Source organism: Amblyraja radiata, chromosome 45 (assembly GCF_010909765.2).
Source record: "Amblyraja radiata isolate CabotCenter1 chromosome 45, sAmbRad1.1.pri, whole genome shotgun sequence".
NCBI classification, from domain to species: domain Eukaryota; kingdom Metazoa; phylum Chordata; class Chondrichthyes; order Rajiformes; family Rajidae; genus Amblyraja; species Amblyraja radiata.
Genome location: NC_046000.1, coordinates 9,794,515 through 9,811,636, shown reverse-complemented (window position 1 = coordinate 9,811,636; position 17,122 = coordinate 9,794,515). Strand labels below are relative to the sequence as shown.

The 17,122-nt window shown below is 36.7% G+C and overlaps 2 protein-coding genes across 4 annotated transcripts in view; one reads left to right on the top strand and one right to left on the bottom strand.

Annotated features, from left to right (window-relative positions):
- The window catches only part of flrt1 (fibronectin leucine rich transmembrane protein 1), a 117,431-nt gene extending 108,544 nt beyond the window's left edge, over positions 1–8,887 (top strand). For 2 of the 3 annotated variants that reach the window (XM_033015160.1, XM_033015159.1), the window contains one exon: positions 3,991–8,887. In XM_033015160.1, the coding sequence (XP_032871051.1) occupies positions 4,030–5,976 (1,947 nt within the window). In that variant the 5' untranslated portion in view covers positions 3,991–4,029 and the 3' untranslated portion in view covers positions 5,977–8,887. Of the gene's footprint in view, positions 1–1,018; positions 1,232–3,990 lie in introns of those variants that run through there. The other variant, XM_033015161.1, reaches the window with a different exon arrangement.
- Positions 1–17,122, bottom strand: part of macrod1 (mono-ADP ribosylhydrolase 1) — a 369,433-nt gene that overhangs the window by 324,345 nt on the left and 27,966 nt on the right. The gene's annotated exons all lie outside the window — the stretch shown is intronic.

Sequence of the window (17,122 nt, the reverse complement as noted above, 5' to 3'; positions counted from 1 at the left end):
ACACTTTTAAATAAGATTTAAACCTGTCCTCGTTATATTTTAATACACGCTTGAAAATACTTTTGAATGATAAGCATTTTAAAATAGATTTTTCACATTAATCTTCAATAATGAGAATTGCAATCAAATTCGGGATCCCCCAAGGGTTCCTCGGCGTTGATATCAGTTATATATCTAGAAACAATTAATTGCATAATTTCTTCACGGTATTAACTGAAAGTTAAAAGACTGGTAGACAAATGTCATCATGGATTTTCTTCCACTACACATTCCTTGTATTTGTACACAGCCGTAAAAATGGTTGTGTGAATTAAAACATATGATTGTTGATGATCGTTTGATATTAAACAAGTTTTATTTATATAAAACTGAAGCCTAAAGTTCAATCACAATGCAAAATGGTGGCACAGTGTATCATGTATTAGTGCAGCAAAGCAAATTGAATGCTGGTCGTTCATTGTACAGTGAGCATGCAGGGCACTAATCCTTTGTGGTTTTATGGAATGAAAATTAAACAAGCATGTGGTTGAGGAATAAGTATGATAATAGATGGCACACCAGTCACAGAATAAGTAAGCTCAAAGATGAATCATAGCGGATGCATCTAAACTGAATATCACAGGGTAACGTGCATTCTGAGACTAAATAGTCTGCACCATTATTGAGCATGTAGACACTACTATAACTTGACAAGGAACTACCAATGCTGGTTTACAACACACAAATAATCACCATATCACTGCATAGTGAGATTCTGTCCTCGGGCTATATGACTTAAATCCTTCCTTTCAGTTGGATTGTATCCTGTCACCTGTCATTCACCAGAAGTTGTGTGCAAAAGAAAAGGTTTTGATGCCCTTCCTCTCTTCCTGCTTTCTCTCCCACCCACCCCACCCCCACACTTTACAATCAGCCTAAGAAGGTGTCCCGACCTGAAACACCACCTAGCCATGTTTTCCAGAGATGCTGCCTGATCTGCTGAGTTACTTCAGAACTCAGTTTGTTTTTTTGTAAACCAAATTGTGCACTGCCTTGTTTTTCATGCTTTCACAAGGGAAATCAAGTGGCCACAGTCTTCACCAAAATCTTCAACCTTTCACTTCAACTATCTTCAGTCCTAATCTTCTTCAATGAAACCTCCATCATTCCAGTTCCCATGAAAAATAGTGACCGTTCTCAATGACTACTGTGCAAAAGCTCTAACATCGACCATTATGAAGTGTTTTGAAAGGTTGGTAATAGCTCACATTTGCACCTGTCGCAAGACACTCGAGACCTCTGACATTCTTATATAGTAAAATAAATCTATGGAGGACTCTCTTGCATTCAGTCCTGGATTTTCTTGACAATAAGAACATCTTCGTCAGGAAGTGTTCACAGACAAAAACTCAGCCTTCAACACCATACTTCCAAATTAGCTCAATCCTAACCTGTGAACCTAAGCCTTGAGGCTTCTAGCTGCAACTGGCTTCTGGGCCTCTTGATCAGCACAATTTTGTCTGTTAGAAATCATCATAACATTTTCTTTATCCTCAACACTGGTGCCCCTCAGGATTGTGTGCTCTACATCTTTACGTCGACGATATCATTGTTGTTGGCCAGATCTACAACAATGATGATGTACCGGAAATAGGCGCCAAATCTAGTGTCATGGTGTTAATATAATAAACTAGCCCCTAATGTCAGCAAGACAAAAAAGTTGTTTGTGGACCAACTTGTAGAGATGGTCAACCACTTCAAGTTCTTTGGCCTCCATATTATTCGCATTTAACATGGTCCCTTCACACTGATACGGTAAAGCATATCAGCATATTGACTTCCTTGGGAGTCTGAGAAGACTCGGCATGTCCACAAGGTTCTCTCGAGCTTCTACACGTAGTATTCTGACAGAATGCATCTCAGCATGCTCTGATCTTGACCGCCTGAACATCTAGAGAGTAGTGTAAACAGCCCAGTCTATCACAGGTTTGTGACTTTCTTCTATCCAGTTTATCTTCACAGAATGTTGCATCAGGAAGGTTGGAAGCATCTTCAATGCCTGTCACTGACATTTCCTATTATCTCTCCCAGAAGATACAGGAGCTTGAAAGCTCGGATATCCAGATTCAAGAACAGCTTCCTTCCCCACAGTTAATGGACCCCTGAACTAATCACCTCTTTCATACAATATTCCCGACGGTGCAGCCGTGTCCTCTTCATTCAATTATTCCGTTATTGTACTTTCTTTGCACTGCTCGTATTTGGCACTACAATCTTGCACCATTCTGTTGTCATATTTACTGTTGTATTTATCATTACTGCATTTTTATAATGTTTACTCTGAGCACTCTACTGTATATGACACTTATCTAATCTAATCTTATCAAATTCATGAAAGAGCTTCACAAAACTCGATTTCTAAGAGCTGTCCACCACTGAATGTTGCAAACTAGCATGTTCTATGGTCTACGACTAGAAGCATTGAAGAGTGGTGCTGCAGCTGCCACAGAGGCTTTATAAGGCAGAAACCAATGTTAAAAAAAATATTTGCATTATTTACTCAAGGAATGTGCATAAAGGAAAATTGATGTTATGCTGAACGTAATATAAATATGATGACATTTCCTATGTGGCAGTACGGAGAATCGTACAATCTACAATATTATTTATTTGCAAATTTTACAAGTAAAATAATGTTGTTGAAAAAAGTTTTTTTTAATTTTTCCAGTGGAAATTTAACCTTGGGTTCTAACTTTGGTGGCATAATTTTATGTTGGAGTACGAGCATCATGACCATAGACAAGGGAGAATAAATGAAAAAGCAATGAAGGAGCAATACCTTCCTCTCACCCCGTAACTGACAGAAACAGATGTTTGTAATTCACCCCACTCATGACCTCATCCATGAAAAATCAATCAGGTCATGTCCCACGCAAAGACAGCTTTGAATTAGTGTCAACCATACACATGAAACTACACAAACAGTTTTATATGTCTAGGCATTCAATTATGGTTTAAACATTAATAGCAAGACTTAACTTCCAAAAATTCTGGTTGGAATAAATATAATCATTTTTTTAAAGGTAGACAAAAATGCTGGAGAAACTCAGTGGGTGAGGCAGCATCTAAGGAGCGAAGGAATAGGTGACGTTTCGGGTCGAGACCCTTCTTTAGACTCATTTTTTAATGAATCCAAAACCTAACAAGCTGAGTAACCAAAACCTCTAATATGAATGAATATGTGTCTATCCTAGTCAAAGTACAGATGTGAACTGGATCTTTGATAATTGATGATCAAGTGTTTTTAATAGTTTGACTCCAAAGTGATCCTAATATGAACAAGCTAATGCAAGGAACAGGCTCCAGAAATATTACTTGTTGAGAAATAAAAGTTTAATTTAGTATGACACCAAGAAGGACACATGTAGATATCTTTGATTTTTGATTTCCTTTCATAATTAAGATTATGGAATTGTGCCATTACCCAATAAAATTATTGGTGATTATTCTTATCAGCGCATTCGTTTTTGGATGTCAGGAATGTCATCTTTTTATTCAAGATATGTCCGTTTTAAGGCATTTTTATATCACCAAATCTGGACAGTAACATCATGCTGGCTTTGCTCTGTATGGTCACATACTGTTTTCTGTCAGCCACTGTCCAAGCAAATCTGATAACAGATCAAAAGATATATGCTTTTTTTTGCCAATAGCAGATAGATATGCCTTTTTAAATCTTTCAGTATAGCTGACAGAAGAAAAACATACTTTAGTAGAGAACTTCACTCTTGTAATGTTAAGACCTTATGACATTGTTCATATATGTTTAGATGGCCAATTCAGTGTAAGTAGATTTATTTTTTTAAAAGCCTAATTCATGCTCCACCTGATAAATGACATGAAGTTACAAAACTGCATTTTTGCATGGTGTATATGCTGCATTGAACAAGATGGGTGAGAAGAAACTGTATGTTAACTAATGTGTATTTTGTAATTTCTCCTACCCTGCAGATTATAAGTGGGCAAAAATATAAAATTTCCAATCTCCATATGCTGCTACAAACAATGGATTTCAAAAATTGTTTGCTATTCTGCGTTACCATACCAGCACTGCTAATGCCAAGAGTTCTATCTACTTGTCCTTCTATGTGTCGATGTGACAATGGATTTGTTTACTGTAATGACCGTGGCTTGACATCAATTCCTGCCAAACTACCAGAAGACTCCACAACTCTTTTCCTACAAAATAACCAGATTAACAATGCTGGAATTCCAAACCAACTGAAGATTCTATTGAGCATAAAAGTGATTTACATTTATGAAAATGCATTGGATGAGTTTCCAATAAACCTCCCCAGATCACTGAAAGAGCTGCATCTTCAGGACAACAACATTCGAGCCATTACTCATGATGCACTCGCAAGAATTCCTTTGTTGGAAAAGTTACATTTGGATGATAATTCAGTGTCCACAGTTAGCATTGAGGAAGACGCTTTTGCTGACAGTAAGCACCTTAAATTGCTTTTTTTGTCAAGGAACCATCTCAGCAGCATCCCTACTGGTCTTCCTAAAACACTGGAAGAATTGAGATTGGATGACAACCGGATTGCAACCATTCCACAGTATGCATTCAAAGGTTTGATCAATTTGAGGCGCTTGGTATTGGATGGTAATCTTTTAGCTAATCAAAGAATTGCAGATGAGACTTTCAGTAGACTTCAAAATTTGACTGAACTTTCATTGATCAGAAACTCTCTGAGTTTTCCACCATCAAAACTACCTGGTTCAAATTTACAGAAGCTCTATCTTCAAGATAACCTCATTAGCTACATTCCACCCAATGCTTTTTCTAAAATGAGACAGATACAGAGACTGGATATCTCAAATAACAATTTAACAAATTTGCCCAAAGGAGTCTTTGATGACTTGGTGAACTTGAGTCAGCTACTCTTACGCAACAATCCTTGGTACTGTGGCTGCAAGATGATGTGGCTAAAAGACTGGTTACAAACAACTGCATTTCATGTCAATGTGAGAGGGTTGATGTGCCAAGGCCCAGATAAAGTTCGAGGAATGGCAGTCAAAGACATCAAAACAGAAATGAATGAGTGTTTTGAGATTGGATTGCATGGTGGCAATACAGCTCTGAAGACAACCCCAATTGTATATACAATAACTGCCACTCAAGGATTACAATTCACATATAAACCAAGGCGACCATATCTTAAGTCACCAGATTTAGACGTGGACCATCCTTTGTCAGGAGGGTCAGGAACAAAACCAATAATCATTAACGTTATGCCTTTAACTGCTGATAGTATTCGTATAACATGGAGGGCAATGTTGCCAGTCACATCCTTTAGGCTTAGTTGGCTTAGACTTGATCATAACCCATCAGTTGGGTCCATCACTGAAACCTTGGTACAAGGAGATCAAACTGAATATCTTCTCACAGCTCTTGAACCCAAGTCAACCTACATCATCTGCATGGTAACAATGGAAGCCAGCAATTTTTATGTAAGAGATGAAACTCCAGTCTGTGCTAAAGCAGAGACCGCTGATCTATATAGTTCTACTACAACACTAAACAGGGAGCAAGAAGAATCGGACCATGTAGCCTTTCCACTCGCTGGGATTATTGGAGGTGCCTCAGCCTTAGTTTTTATTATTGTTGTCCTTGCTGCATTCTGCTGCTACATCAACAACAATAGGAATGTTTTCTCACAGGATCAACCATACAATAGAGGTTGTAGGAAAAAGGATGACTATGCAGAAGCAGGGACAAAGAAAGATAATTCAATTTTAGAAATCAGAGGGAGTGGGTTTCAGATGATTCCTCTCAATAACCAACAGCGACCAAAGGAGGAATATGTCATTCACACCATATTTCCATCCAATGGGACAAGTCTTTACAAGAACAGTCATAGTACAGCACTTGGCAGTAACAGAGGTTACAGAGACGGTGGTATACCAGATGCCGAATACTCTTACACGTGATTGCAGTGATGCTTCCCTGCATTATTATCTCCAATGCACTGCTAAACAAAAGATATTTAAAAATAAAATCATAAAAACCATTAGGGACAAAACACAAAGTCCAGCAGAATATGCCTGGCACGATATTTTGTACATTTGTCATATAATTTATATTTAATATGCTTAAAAGATTAAAAAAGCTGGATATTTAGAAAGAAAACACAGCTTCCTAATTGTATTCAAGCCAGACTTTCGTTCGCATTTTGACTAGAAGTGGGATTAAGAATGAAGATCCTACTCTGGAATCATCAGGCAGTCTAAAGACTACCAAGCTTTTTGATTGTCAAACAGGTAAACAACGTAGATATTTTTTAAATCAATCAGTCTTTCCCCACCACTTTGAAGATTTACTCAATATGGTCCAACAAGAGGCTATTAACATGCACACATATATTTACAATATACATCCGTTTCTTTGTGCAGGATTTAAATATTCCCCACACTTCCAGTAGTTCCATCTGTTGATGCTATGTTTTCCTTATTTCTGTAATGGTATTTTAAAAGAGGAAACTAGTTTTAAAATATTTAGTTCTTTATGACGTTTTAAGAGCTTTTTGTAATTGGGAAAAGAAACATAATTTGAAGATAATTCTACTGAAACATTCTTTTAAAATTCAAGTTAGAAATTTGTGTATTGTAAAAATAAAGATCTAGATTGTGAATTACATGTCCTTAGATGTCACACCAAATAGATGTAATATAGGTATCTGACCTGCGATGCTGTTTATTTTTCTCCTCAACTTAAATTTCTGTGGACTACTGTGGGGAAAATGGCAAAAATTGCAACTAAAATGAATTGTTTTCCCAAAAGCAAATTTTGCAATTAATTTGAATAACTATGAGTCTGTTTTGTTCTGTAGTACATTTATTCCTACAACACAAAGTGTAGAAAATTGACATGTCATGGTGTATTTGGACACGGCTTAGCCAAAACTCTCTGCCATAAATATGATCTCCTGCTTCCTATGTGATAAATGCTCCTTGGTTTTGAAGAAAGTAATACTATTTCAAAAATGACCAGTAAAACTAAATATTGGAAGGGTTAATAGTATTTTCTCCTTATAATAAATTAAATTGAATGTTGCGAAAAGAACAAATTCAAACTGAAGCAAACCTAGGATGGTGTTAAATATTTTATTAGATGATAAAAGGCTACATTTTTCATGGAAAATATGTCCCAAGTTACCACAAACGTACAAGTGTATTACCTACAGCTAACCTAAGAATCTGAGTCTCAAATTCTTCACTGTAATGTCAGCTTTTTGGCTTCTGTATGGTGATCGTCTAGAAATCTGTTTTTATATACAGAGAATTCCTTCAGGGAATCTTTACTGAAAGGAAAGATTTTAACTGTTCACAAAAGTCTTCATTTGATCACTGTAAATTAATGGTAAGGTTTCCTGAACATTTGAACTGATAGTCTCAAATCTATACAAGTGCCAGATGCATTCATAAACTGGATTGACAATTAACATAAATAATATGAAGATCACAAAAGTTTGCCTGTAAATATATTTTTCAATTTATCATGATCAAGTTACAACTGATCTTTTAAATAAATCCTCTTCTTAATATGTAAAATGTTCTAATATTTGTGTGACCCTAAATATAGTAAATTAGTAATTTCTATTTCCAGACTAATGATGGTGTAATTGTAGTTATATCATCTAACCTTTCATTTCTCTGCTCTAATTTGTTTTTAAATAACCATAAAGTATTGATTTATTTTCAATCAGACAATTTGAATGAGAATATTAACTACAGTTTTTTTTTCACTTCCATCCTACCTCCACAACCCCAGTAGTTTTAAATTACTTTCTGAATTGTAATTAGAAAGGTTAACAAAAAGTAATAGAATGTTGTCAAGACTGGCAGGGTATGATTTGCATTCTGGATAGACTCGATATTCTGCACTTTGACTTGGATAATGACATGTACATAATAATTTCACATATCTAGATATCTGTCTGTCACTCAATTGAGCTCAGATCAAAAGCAGAACCACCCAACTAACTTGCCTACTATACGAATGTAAGCATTTATGCTAAAACTGTAATAAACACTCAAGCTAAAATGTTTGTTAAAAATGCTTCACTTTAACAAACCATTTAATAAAACGTTATGTAAAATGTTTATCTCAACCACCCAGAATATAATTAAAATGCAGTGCATAGTGCAGGGAGTAGAGTGCATAAAATAAAATATTGATTCTAATTCGCAGCACCATTCAAGAGCGATGTAAATTTACAGGTTTAAACTGAGAGCACACCTCATTGTTGTGCGATACATTTTCAAAATGAGAAAAACGAGCTACCAGCAATCTTTGCAGCATCACTCTCCTACACAGGAAAACTGCCAATATTTCCACCAGATTGATTTACAAATTATCCTAAGCAGTCAGGCATGAATAATGACTTGCTCCGATGTTACTTGCAGATCTGAACATCCAGCATTCTCGACTTTGTCAATGCAGCTATACTGACCATAAAGACAATATATACTGGCTGATAAACAAAAAAAATAGTTTTAGAGCATGTACTGCAAGTAAAATCCATTATGTCACCCATCCTTTTGATTCATGCTTTTGCTTCATTATTTTGCAAATCTTATGCTATGAACAGTAAGTGTTCCACCATTAATTAAACTGAAAATGAATTTGATCCTTATATGTCCCAGGGAATTACAAGCTGGCCATCTTAGTGAACAACAAGGAATGAAGCTCTTCTGTGATATGACTGATTTTACCCAAAAATGGTGCTTCTCACATTTGGCAAACAAAGTACAGGAGAAGGTAGCAAAGAGCACCCCTTGGCATATGCCATTTTATTAAGCAGTTATCGCCCATTTAGAAAGCAAAGGAAAATTAGACTTTTTTAAAATTAATTTTCTTTGTTTGAAATACAGAGGGAAATTTATTTTATATCTGATATGGCATGGAGCACAGACATTTCACATACACGGCTTTATGATTTCCTTCACTTATCCTTTCCTGATTAGTTAATCTCCTCCCTAAATATTTCTGTCTTTCTTATTCTGTTTGCGGTTCCATAAAAACTATCCGTTTGACCAAGCTTTCTGTCCTGACATGGCTTAGTGCCAAACATTGTTTGATAACACTCCTATAAAAGACCTTGGGACATTTTGCAATGTTAATGGAATTACATGAACACAAATCGTTATTGTTAAAGGAAATAATGATTGATTCAGCTGTTCTCCTGCCACCCTTACTCATCCACACTGAAAATCCCTTCCCATCTTGACTCCAGCCATCTTTTACCAGTCATATCTGGTAGATATTATTTTTCCTTAGACAGATTACATCTTTGACAACCATCATAGGTATTTCACATGTATTTTGAAATCGCACAGCACTACTCATCAGTAAGCTAAATTACAGAGTATTTTCTCTGACCTTCCAATCTCATCACCAAATGTAAAATATCCCATGTTCAGCAAATAATTATCATGGCTAAATGCACTATTAACAATGATCACAATACATGGTAACAACGTGACAACTTGGTTAACATGGAAAAGTTGGCTGAAGGGTCTGTTTCCATGCTGTTTAGCTCTGACTGGCCTAATAATCAAAGTAACTGGCCTAATAATCAAACCCACCAGAACTGTTGCAGAATTTTAACTTTTTTTTAACCAAGCGGGATTTTACTATCAGTTACCATGAAACGGCTGAATTAGGTCACTAAAACCCCTTGTGTCGGGAAACGGTTTTTATGCTACATACTCAACTTCCAGTCTCACCTCAGCAGGATTGAATTATAACTGCTCTCTGACCTAACAAAGAGGAAGGACAATTGGGGATGAGCTACACATGTTTACATTGTCAGCAATGGCTAGGTTCTTGGAATTAAAATACTACATCTAATTTTTAGATTTTCTTTTTTAGCATCAACAAAACAAATCTCAGTACTTAGTCTTGTTTCCACTCCTAATCTGCTGTCATTTTACTTCCTATTTGGGTTTCATTTAATTTAAGGAAAAACCATGCATTACAAATCAGGTCTTGATTTAGCAGAGTATCGGCTCCTGGTAGTTTGCCACTTTAACCAGTTAACAGTGTCACCAGAACACCATTACAAATTTGTATTGCCAATACAAATTGCCATTCTACAACAGGGCTTTGCTATTTCGAATTTAAATTATTTACTGGTACATGCATATGTCATTCAGAATCAACTGGTCATACAAGTATTCTTTGCAGAAATGATTCCTTAATTTCAACAAAACAATTGTATTTTCCACAATGCAAATTCCTGATGATAAAATTGCTTAAAAATCCTAAAGCAAACATACATCAAAATCCTATCTAGCGTATACACTGGTATACTCTAGATAGGATATTAGTGATTCAGCAATTTTAGGACAAAAGTGCTGGAGACACTCAGCGGGTGCAGCAGCATCTACGGAGCGAAGGAAATAGGCAACGTTTCAGGCCGAAACCCTGTTTACACCGAGTATACACTGTTGGATGATCAGCCATGATTATATTGAATGGCGGTGCAGGCTCGAAGGGCCGAATGGCCTACTCCTGCACCTATTTTCTATGTTCTGTGAAAAAGTAGGTGTCATCCTGCTTATAAAGTATTCTTTTCATTATCGTCCCAAAATTGATATGAATCAAATGCTAGTAGTAGAGGAGTCCAGTTAGAATATGAAGTAGTTGTCAATGTAGGAAGATGCAGCTGACTGCAGAAACAAAGTGGTCTGTGCCTACTCACCTCTCTCACGCTATACTGGATGAATGTATACATTGGCAAAGTACAGCTCCAGAATTATTGCTTTAAAATTCGTTAAAAAGGGGATATGAACAAAATATAACAAATTATTAAGAAGCCAAGGTGAATTATTGCCCGCATCCAATACGCTGGTTAAAGCTGAGTGCACAACTTAAAGAACAAAGAATGAACATGTGAAAATGCAGTTCAAAGGACATGGAGGCAAATACTGGAACTGCGGAACTATTACCTTTCTGCGAGGAGTTAACTATCAAAAGATGAATTAATATTATTAGCTCTGGCATCTACTGTCTTGTGTGAATAATTATGTTCCACGTGAGACAATAAATCATAAGGAGCAGGTTAATTAGTTAAGCTCCATCGTCATTATATATTTTTAAATGGTCACTTCTTTTTCATTCTCTAAATGTTGTATTGTTTAAGGTTGGCTTGCTGTGTTTTGACAAGAATTGCTACATGGAAAAAAGGATTTTCAGAAGACAAAACCAAAGTGCATTGTGAAGCCCTTTGGCCTCTTTTTGTAGGTGCCTTGAAATTTCAATGTTAAATGTGTGTTCAAGCTGAAACATGCTGACCCTTTCCTTGTACATACAAATGTGAACATTTCCTTGTTCTCTTCAAAATAAACTTTTTTTTAAATACAGCCGGAGTTACTGTTATCACTGCTAACAGCTTCATCAATTATATATTTCTTTAAAGTCTCTCCATATTGCATAACTGAAATATTTGTGCACTGGTGCCAAATTCTATTGTTTATGATAGTAAATTAGGTCATTTCCACTTACATTAGCAGCTGTTAAATCAGTGCACATTGTGAATGCATTTTCTCCTGTGTCTGTAAGAAATTCTTGCCCATTATCACACAGCTCCTTAACAAAATCCACCCTCAATTCTTGTCATTCAACCCACTGACTCATTCCAAACCTATTCTCCTTTCCAATATTTTTTAATGTTAGGTTCCAAATCGTACCCCTACTACTCTGTGTTTAAATCTTCCCAAGTTTCTACCCATATTTAGAATGATTGGCATTCTCTTTGAAAATGGCGCACAATGTAACCTAACATCTTCTCTCATGACATTGAGTCAAATTTTATCTCATAAAAGCTCCTATAGATTTCTTTGTTATGTTTTGCCACGTTAAAGATGGTATGTAAATACAAATTATAGTTTAGATTAGTTTAGTTATAATTACATTTAGTTCAGTTTAGTGATACAGCGCGGAAACAGGCCCTTCGGCCCACCAAGTCCGCAGCGATCCCCGCACACTAACACTATCCTACACACACTAGGGCCAATTAACAATTATACCAAGCCAATTAACCTACAAACCTGTACGTCTTTGGAGTGTGCGAGGAAACCGAAGATCTCAGAGAAAACCCACACAGGTCACGGGGAGAATGTACAAACTACGTACAGACAACACCCGTAGTCAGGATCGAACCCGGGTCTCTGGCGCCGCAAGGCCGTAACTATACCGCTACGCCACCGTGCCCAAGTCCCATACTTGGGTAAAATATGCTCACACGCAGTCTTCTGCAAAAGTCACTAGATACTAATTAGGAGCCAGAGCCTAACTTATTCTGTACAACAAAGACATGGAGACCAATTTCACTGCTACATTTAAGGGTCAAGTGATAATCAGCTAATGCAGAACAGACTAAGATTTAAAATTGGGATCCTATTGATCCTCTTACTAGGTTGTGCCTTTATTTGTGAAGTCTTGAAAATGTAGTTTCCCAGGGAAGCTCCCCAATCATAATCAGTGTCTAGACTCAGATTAAAATCAAAGAAATAGATAGCCATTTGAAAGATTTGCGAAAGAAGCAATGCTCTGCTGCTGCTCAAACAAACTAAGTCAATGTGTACTGCATTTCTAAATGCAGTTGAGAGCAAAAAAAACATGAAATGGTTTTGGCTTTGAATGTGAAAGTGCCTTTGGATGGTTTGGCAATATTTCAGAAGTGAACAAATCAGTAAGTCAAATCCCACAACTCCAATGTAATATAGTAATATAACATAACCTTCAACTATAAATTTCTTCATAAATCTAAAATAATTATGACACAGACAACTTTAAAAGACCATTTACAACTATACAGTCTTGGCCCAGCCATTTAGCATAAAAATCATTAAAAACACAGAATAATGAAAACTACAGCAGCTAAAAGAGGAATATTATCATTATGATATAATTATTTATGTCCAATGACAGTACTGGAGAAAGATTTGAGGGTGAGATGGCATGGTGTGGAAACCATGAATCATGGAAAAAGACGTTACATTGGTCAACAATTTTCTGTTGACATAGAAGGTCATTCGGTTCAAGTTATTTATCTTTGATCATATATCTGTAAAAATACTTGGATAGCATTTGATTAGATAATGGGGTTTTATCCCCATAACAGAGAAGTCTAAAAGTAAGATTTAAAGTAAGGATTAAGAGGGTTAGAAGGTATCTGAGGAAATATTTTAATTCAGATGGGATGCACTGCCTGACAAGATGCTGGAGACAGGTACTCTCACAACTTTGAAGTATCTGGACACCCACTTGAATTTTTAAGCCATAGGAGGCTATGGACCAAGTGGTGGAACGTGGGAATGGATACGGTGATTCAAAGAGCCTGTTTAAGCAGGAGTAACTTAATGTTTTTTCTCTCTACATTGGCACAAGAAAAGGCATTATGTTAATCATGAGCTATTTGACTTAACAAGAATCACTAACATCTTTTCAAATCTTTTTCCATCTTTTCCTGTGGGGAAAATACCTAAACTTCGAATCTGTGGGCATCTTACATCTTCAACTATAGTAACATCAGAGGTTCACCAATGGAGTACCACAAGCATGAACCTAGTATTCTTTGGCACCAACTGCAAATCTGAACCTAGTGCAAATTATTGCAACCTATTCATCTTTTTAGACTCATACAGCATGAAAAAATGTTCTTCAGTCCACCAAGTCAATGTTAACCATCAAGCACCCATTTACATTAATCCTACATTAATCCAATTTTCATCTCCTCACCATGATTCTATCATTCACCTACACAAAGTGTCAATTTAACCTATAAACCCATATTTGGTTAACAGGAGGAAACCAGAGCACCCGAGGAAAGGGTCACAGGGAGAACATGCAAATTCCACACAGACAGCACTGGGGATCAAACCCAGGTTGCTGAAGTTTCAAGGCAGTCTTTTTGCTTCTATCCTTTATCATTTTTCAGCTGTTCAAATGATGGATGAAGGCTTGCTAATGCACAACATTGTAAGCCTTCATCCAACAGTTGAGTTAGTCTAATAGAACATCATTTATGGTATAGCTAATTAGCAAAATATAAAGCAGGAAAACAAAGTTTGGTTGCCAGTGTTTCATTAATTTCTATTTAAATTAGGCCTAAAATATTGTCAGCACAATTCTGTAGCTAATTTTTTAGACACTGTACCAGTAGTAAAATGTATAATTTCTGTACCAAAGTGTACGTCAAAGAAAAGTAACGCACTATTTGTTAAATTGAACTAATGCTCATTGCTACACTCTCAACCTCAACCCCTCATAACCTTCATCTTGTGTTTCCATTTCAACAGTGGCATTCCTGACATCCAAGCACCATAGAAAAAAAGGCAAAGGCTGCGAAAGGAAGTGAAAATCTGACCCAGCTGATCCTGGAATTTATTCAAAATTCAAAAACCTATGAGATCAGTGAGCACAGTTCTCACTTCAAAGGAATGCTTAGATAACTGGAACACTTAAATAGGTTTATTGCTGAAGTTCCCAACCTCTAATGGATTAGTTGTGGAAAGCTAAATTAAACCTCTTATTTTATCTCAATATTACCAAAAAATTAGTGCTTAAAGAATCAGCTGGCTCTAAGCACCTAGAGCAAAGCTCCACAAATAATTTGAGCAGGAAATAGGGATGTGCATCTTATTCACACACAACAGAACTTCTGAAGAAGAACTACATTTAAAGAAGTCTGCAAAGCTTCTCAACCATGGGATACTATCTTAGCTGTGCAAGTTTTAAATTAAAAACAAGATAATACATAAATATAATTTCCTTCTACTATTATGCTCTGGAATTCATTCTACCTTGAATGCTTAAATGAAAACACAAAATCTCTCAATAAACATTCCACAGAGCCTGAAGCAATCTATCCCTGGTCAATTAGAGAGACAAGAGATATTGGTGGGGTTTAACAGAGATCTCTGTATCCCCTTTAGCCACAAGCAAGGTTCCAGAGAACTGCAGAATAGCCAATGTTTTCCTTTACTTAAGAAGGGCAAATATGAACAAACCAGAATTATAGGTCAGTGAGACTGCCAGTGAGAACATTCTTAGGGATAGAATCTACTCACATCTGGAAAAGCATTGACTTATGAGGGATAGTCAGCCTGGCTTTGTGTGGGGAAGGTCATGTCTTACAAACTTGATTCAGTTTGTCGAGCAGCTGATGGACACGATTGATGAGGAGATCGTTGTATATGTATTCAAGAGAGAGTTCGGTATAGCTCTTAGGGCTAACGGAATCAAGGGATATGGGGAAAAATCAGGAACAGGGTACTAATTCTGGATGATCAGCCATGATCATATTGAATGGCGGTGCTGGCTCGAAGGGCTGAATGGTCTATTGCTATGTTTATACATAGACTTTGGTAAAGCATTAGACAAGGGCCTTCAGAGTCATATGGTCATAAGGAATAGGAGTAGAATTAGACCATTCGGCCCATCAAGTCTACTGGCCCATTCAATCATGGCTGATCTATCTCTCCATCCTAACCACATTTTCCTGACTTCCCCCCATAACCTCTAACACCTCTACTAATCACGAATCTATCTATCGCTGCCTTAAAAATATCCACTGACTTGGCCTCCACAGCCTTCTGTGGCAAATAATTCCACAGATTTACCACCCTCTGATTTACCATCCTCATCTCCTTCCTAAAAGAATGCCCTTTAATTCTAAGGCTATGTCCTCTAGTCCTAGACTCTCCCACTAGTGGAAACATCTCCACATCCACTCTATCCAAGTCTTTAACTATTCTGCATGTTTCAATGACGTTCCCCCTCAATATTCTAAACTCCAGCGAGTACAGGCCCATCATAATTTAAGCTACTCATTCCAGAGATAATTCTTGTAAACCTCATCTGGACCCTCTCCAGTGCCAGCACATCCTTCCTCAGATATGGTGCCCAAAATTGCTCACAATTTACCAAATGAGGCCTTACCAGAGCTTTATAGAGCCTCAGCATTACATCCGTGTTTTTGTATACAAGCCCTCTTGAAATAAATGTTAGCAATGAGTTTGCTTTCTAGTAAGCTGATCCAAAATATTAAGGCACCTGGGATCTATGGCGACTTGATAAAGTGGATTCAAAATTGCCTTGGCCATAGAAGAAGTTGAATGGTGTTATTCTGACTATTCACCTTTATAACTTAAAGTTCAAGAAATTCCCAGGAATAAAATGTTAAAGAGGCACTCTCTAAATAGATTGTAATTGTCAGAATAGTTTACCAATGCCTTTTAAAATACCTGCAGATATGGACCTGTTAAAGTCCACTGCACACATTGTGAAAGAGTGGTGGGGATCCAATAAACCCTGAATAACACCGGAAGAGAGAACTTTGTTGTGATGTGCTGAAGCTGAACACACTCTCACTTCATTGTGTAAAACTCACTGCATCACTTTTTTTTTAATTAAAAGAGCTTTAAATTCAATGACATCTGTACTTTGTCTTTCAGCCCCTTCAACAGCCATCACATCGCTAACCAGCTGTATAGTATTAGCCCCGTCATGCCAATTGTTTTGCTACAAGCTTTTCCTCGAATTCAACTGTTTGAAGCCAGCTCATAGAACTTTAGGTCCAAGGTCTCCTGAACTTTTAATCCTTCACAGTTGTCTATCAGCACACTTTTTTGACCAGCTCATCTCAGCAACTAATAGAGGTTTATTTGAAATGAATCTTGTTACTTATGACTTTGAAGAAGAGATTGCTTTTTCATAGATGTCAGCGATAAAGGTAGTTACTAAAATACCACCAGAATAAACTGTCCCTTTAATCTGAAGTTTCCTTTTCTTTCTTTCTTCAATAGTTTTACCAATTCCCAATTTAGTTCTTAGAGTACCAAGAACCAAAGCCACAAAAGCTCAATTACTTTCCTTAAAGGCACAATAACTTTCAGTTATCTGAAGCAAACACTCACTTAACTTTCCCTTTTGTGTAAATCAATTAGAAACTCTTGTGTCTATTTAAATAAATCAGAAATCCAAATCTTTCAAACTAGTACTTTCTTTACAATTAGATCAAGGGTTAAACTCTCTTGGAATCAGAGACAGGAATGCTGGGTTAAGGAA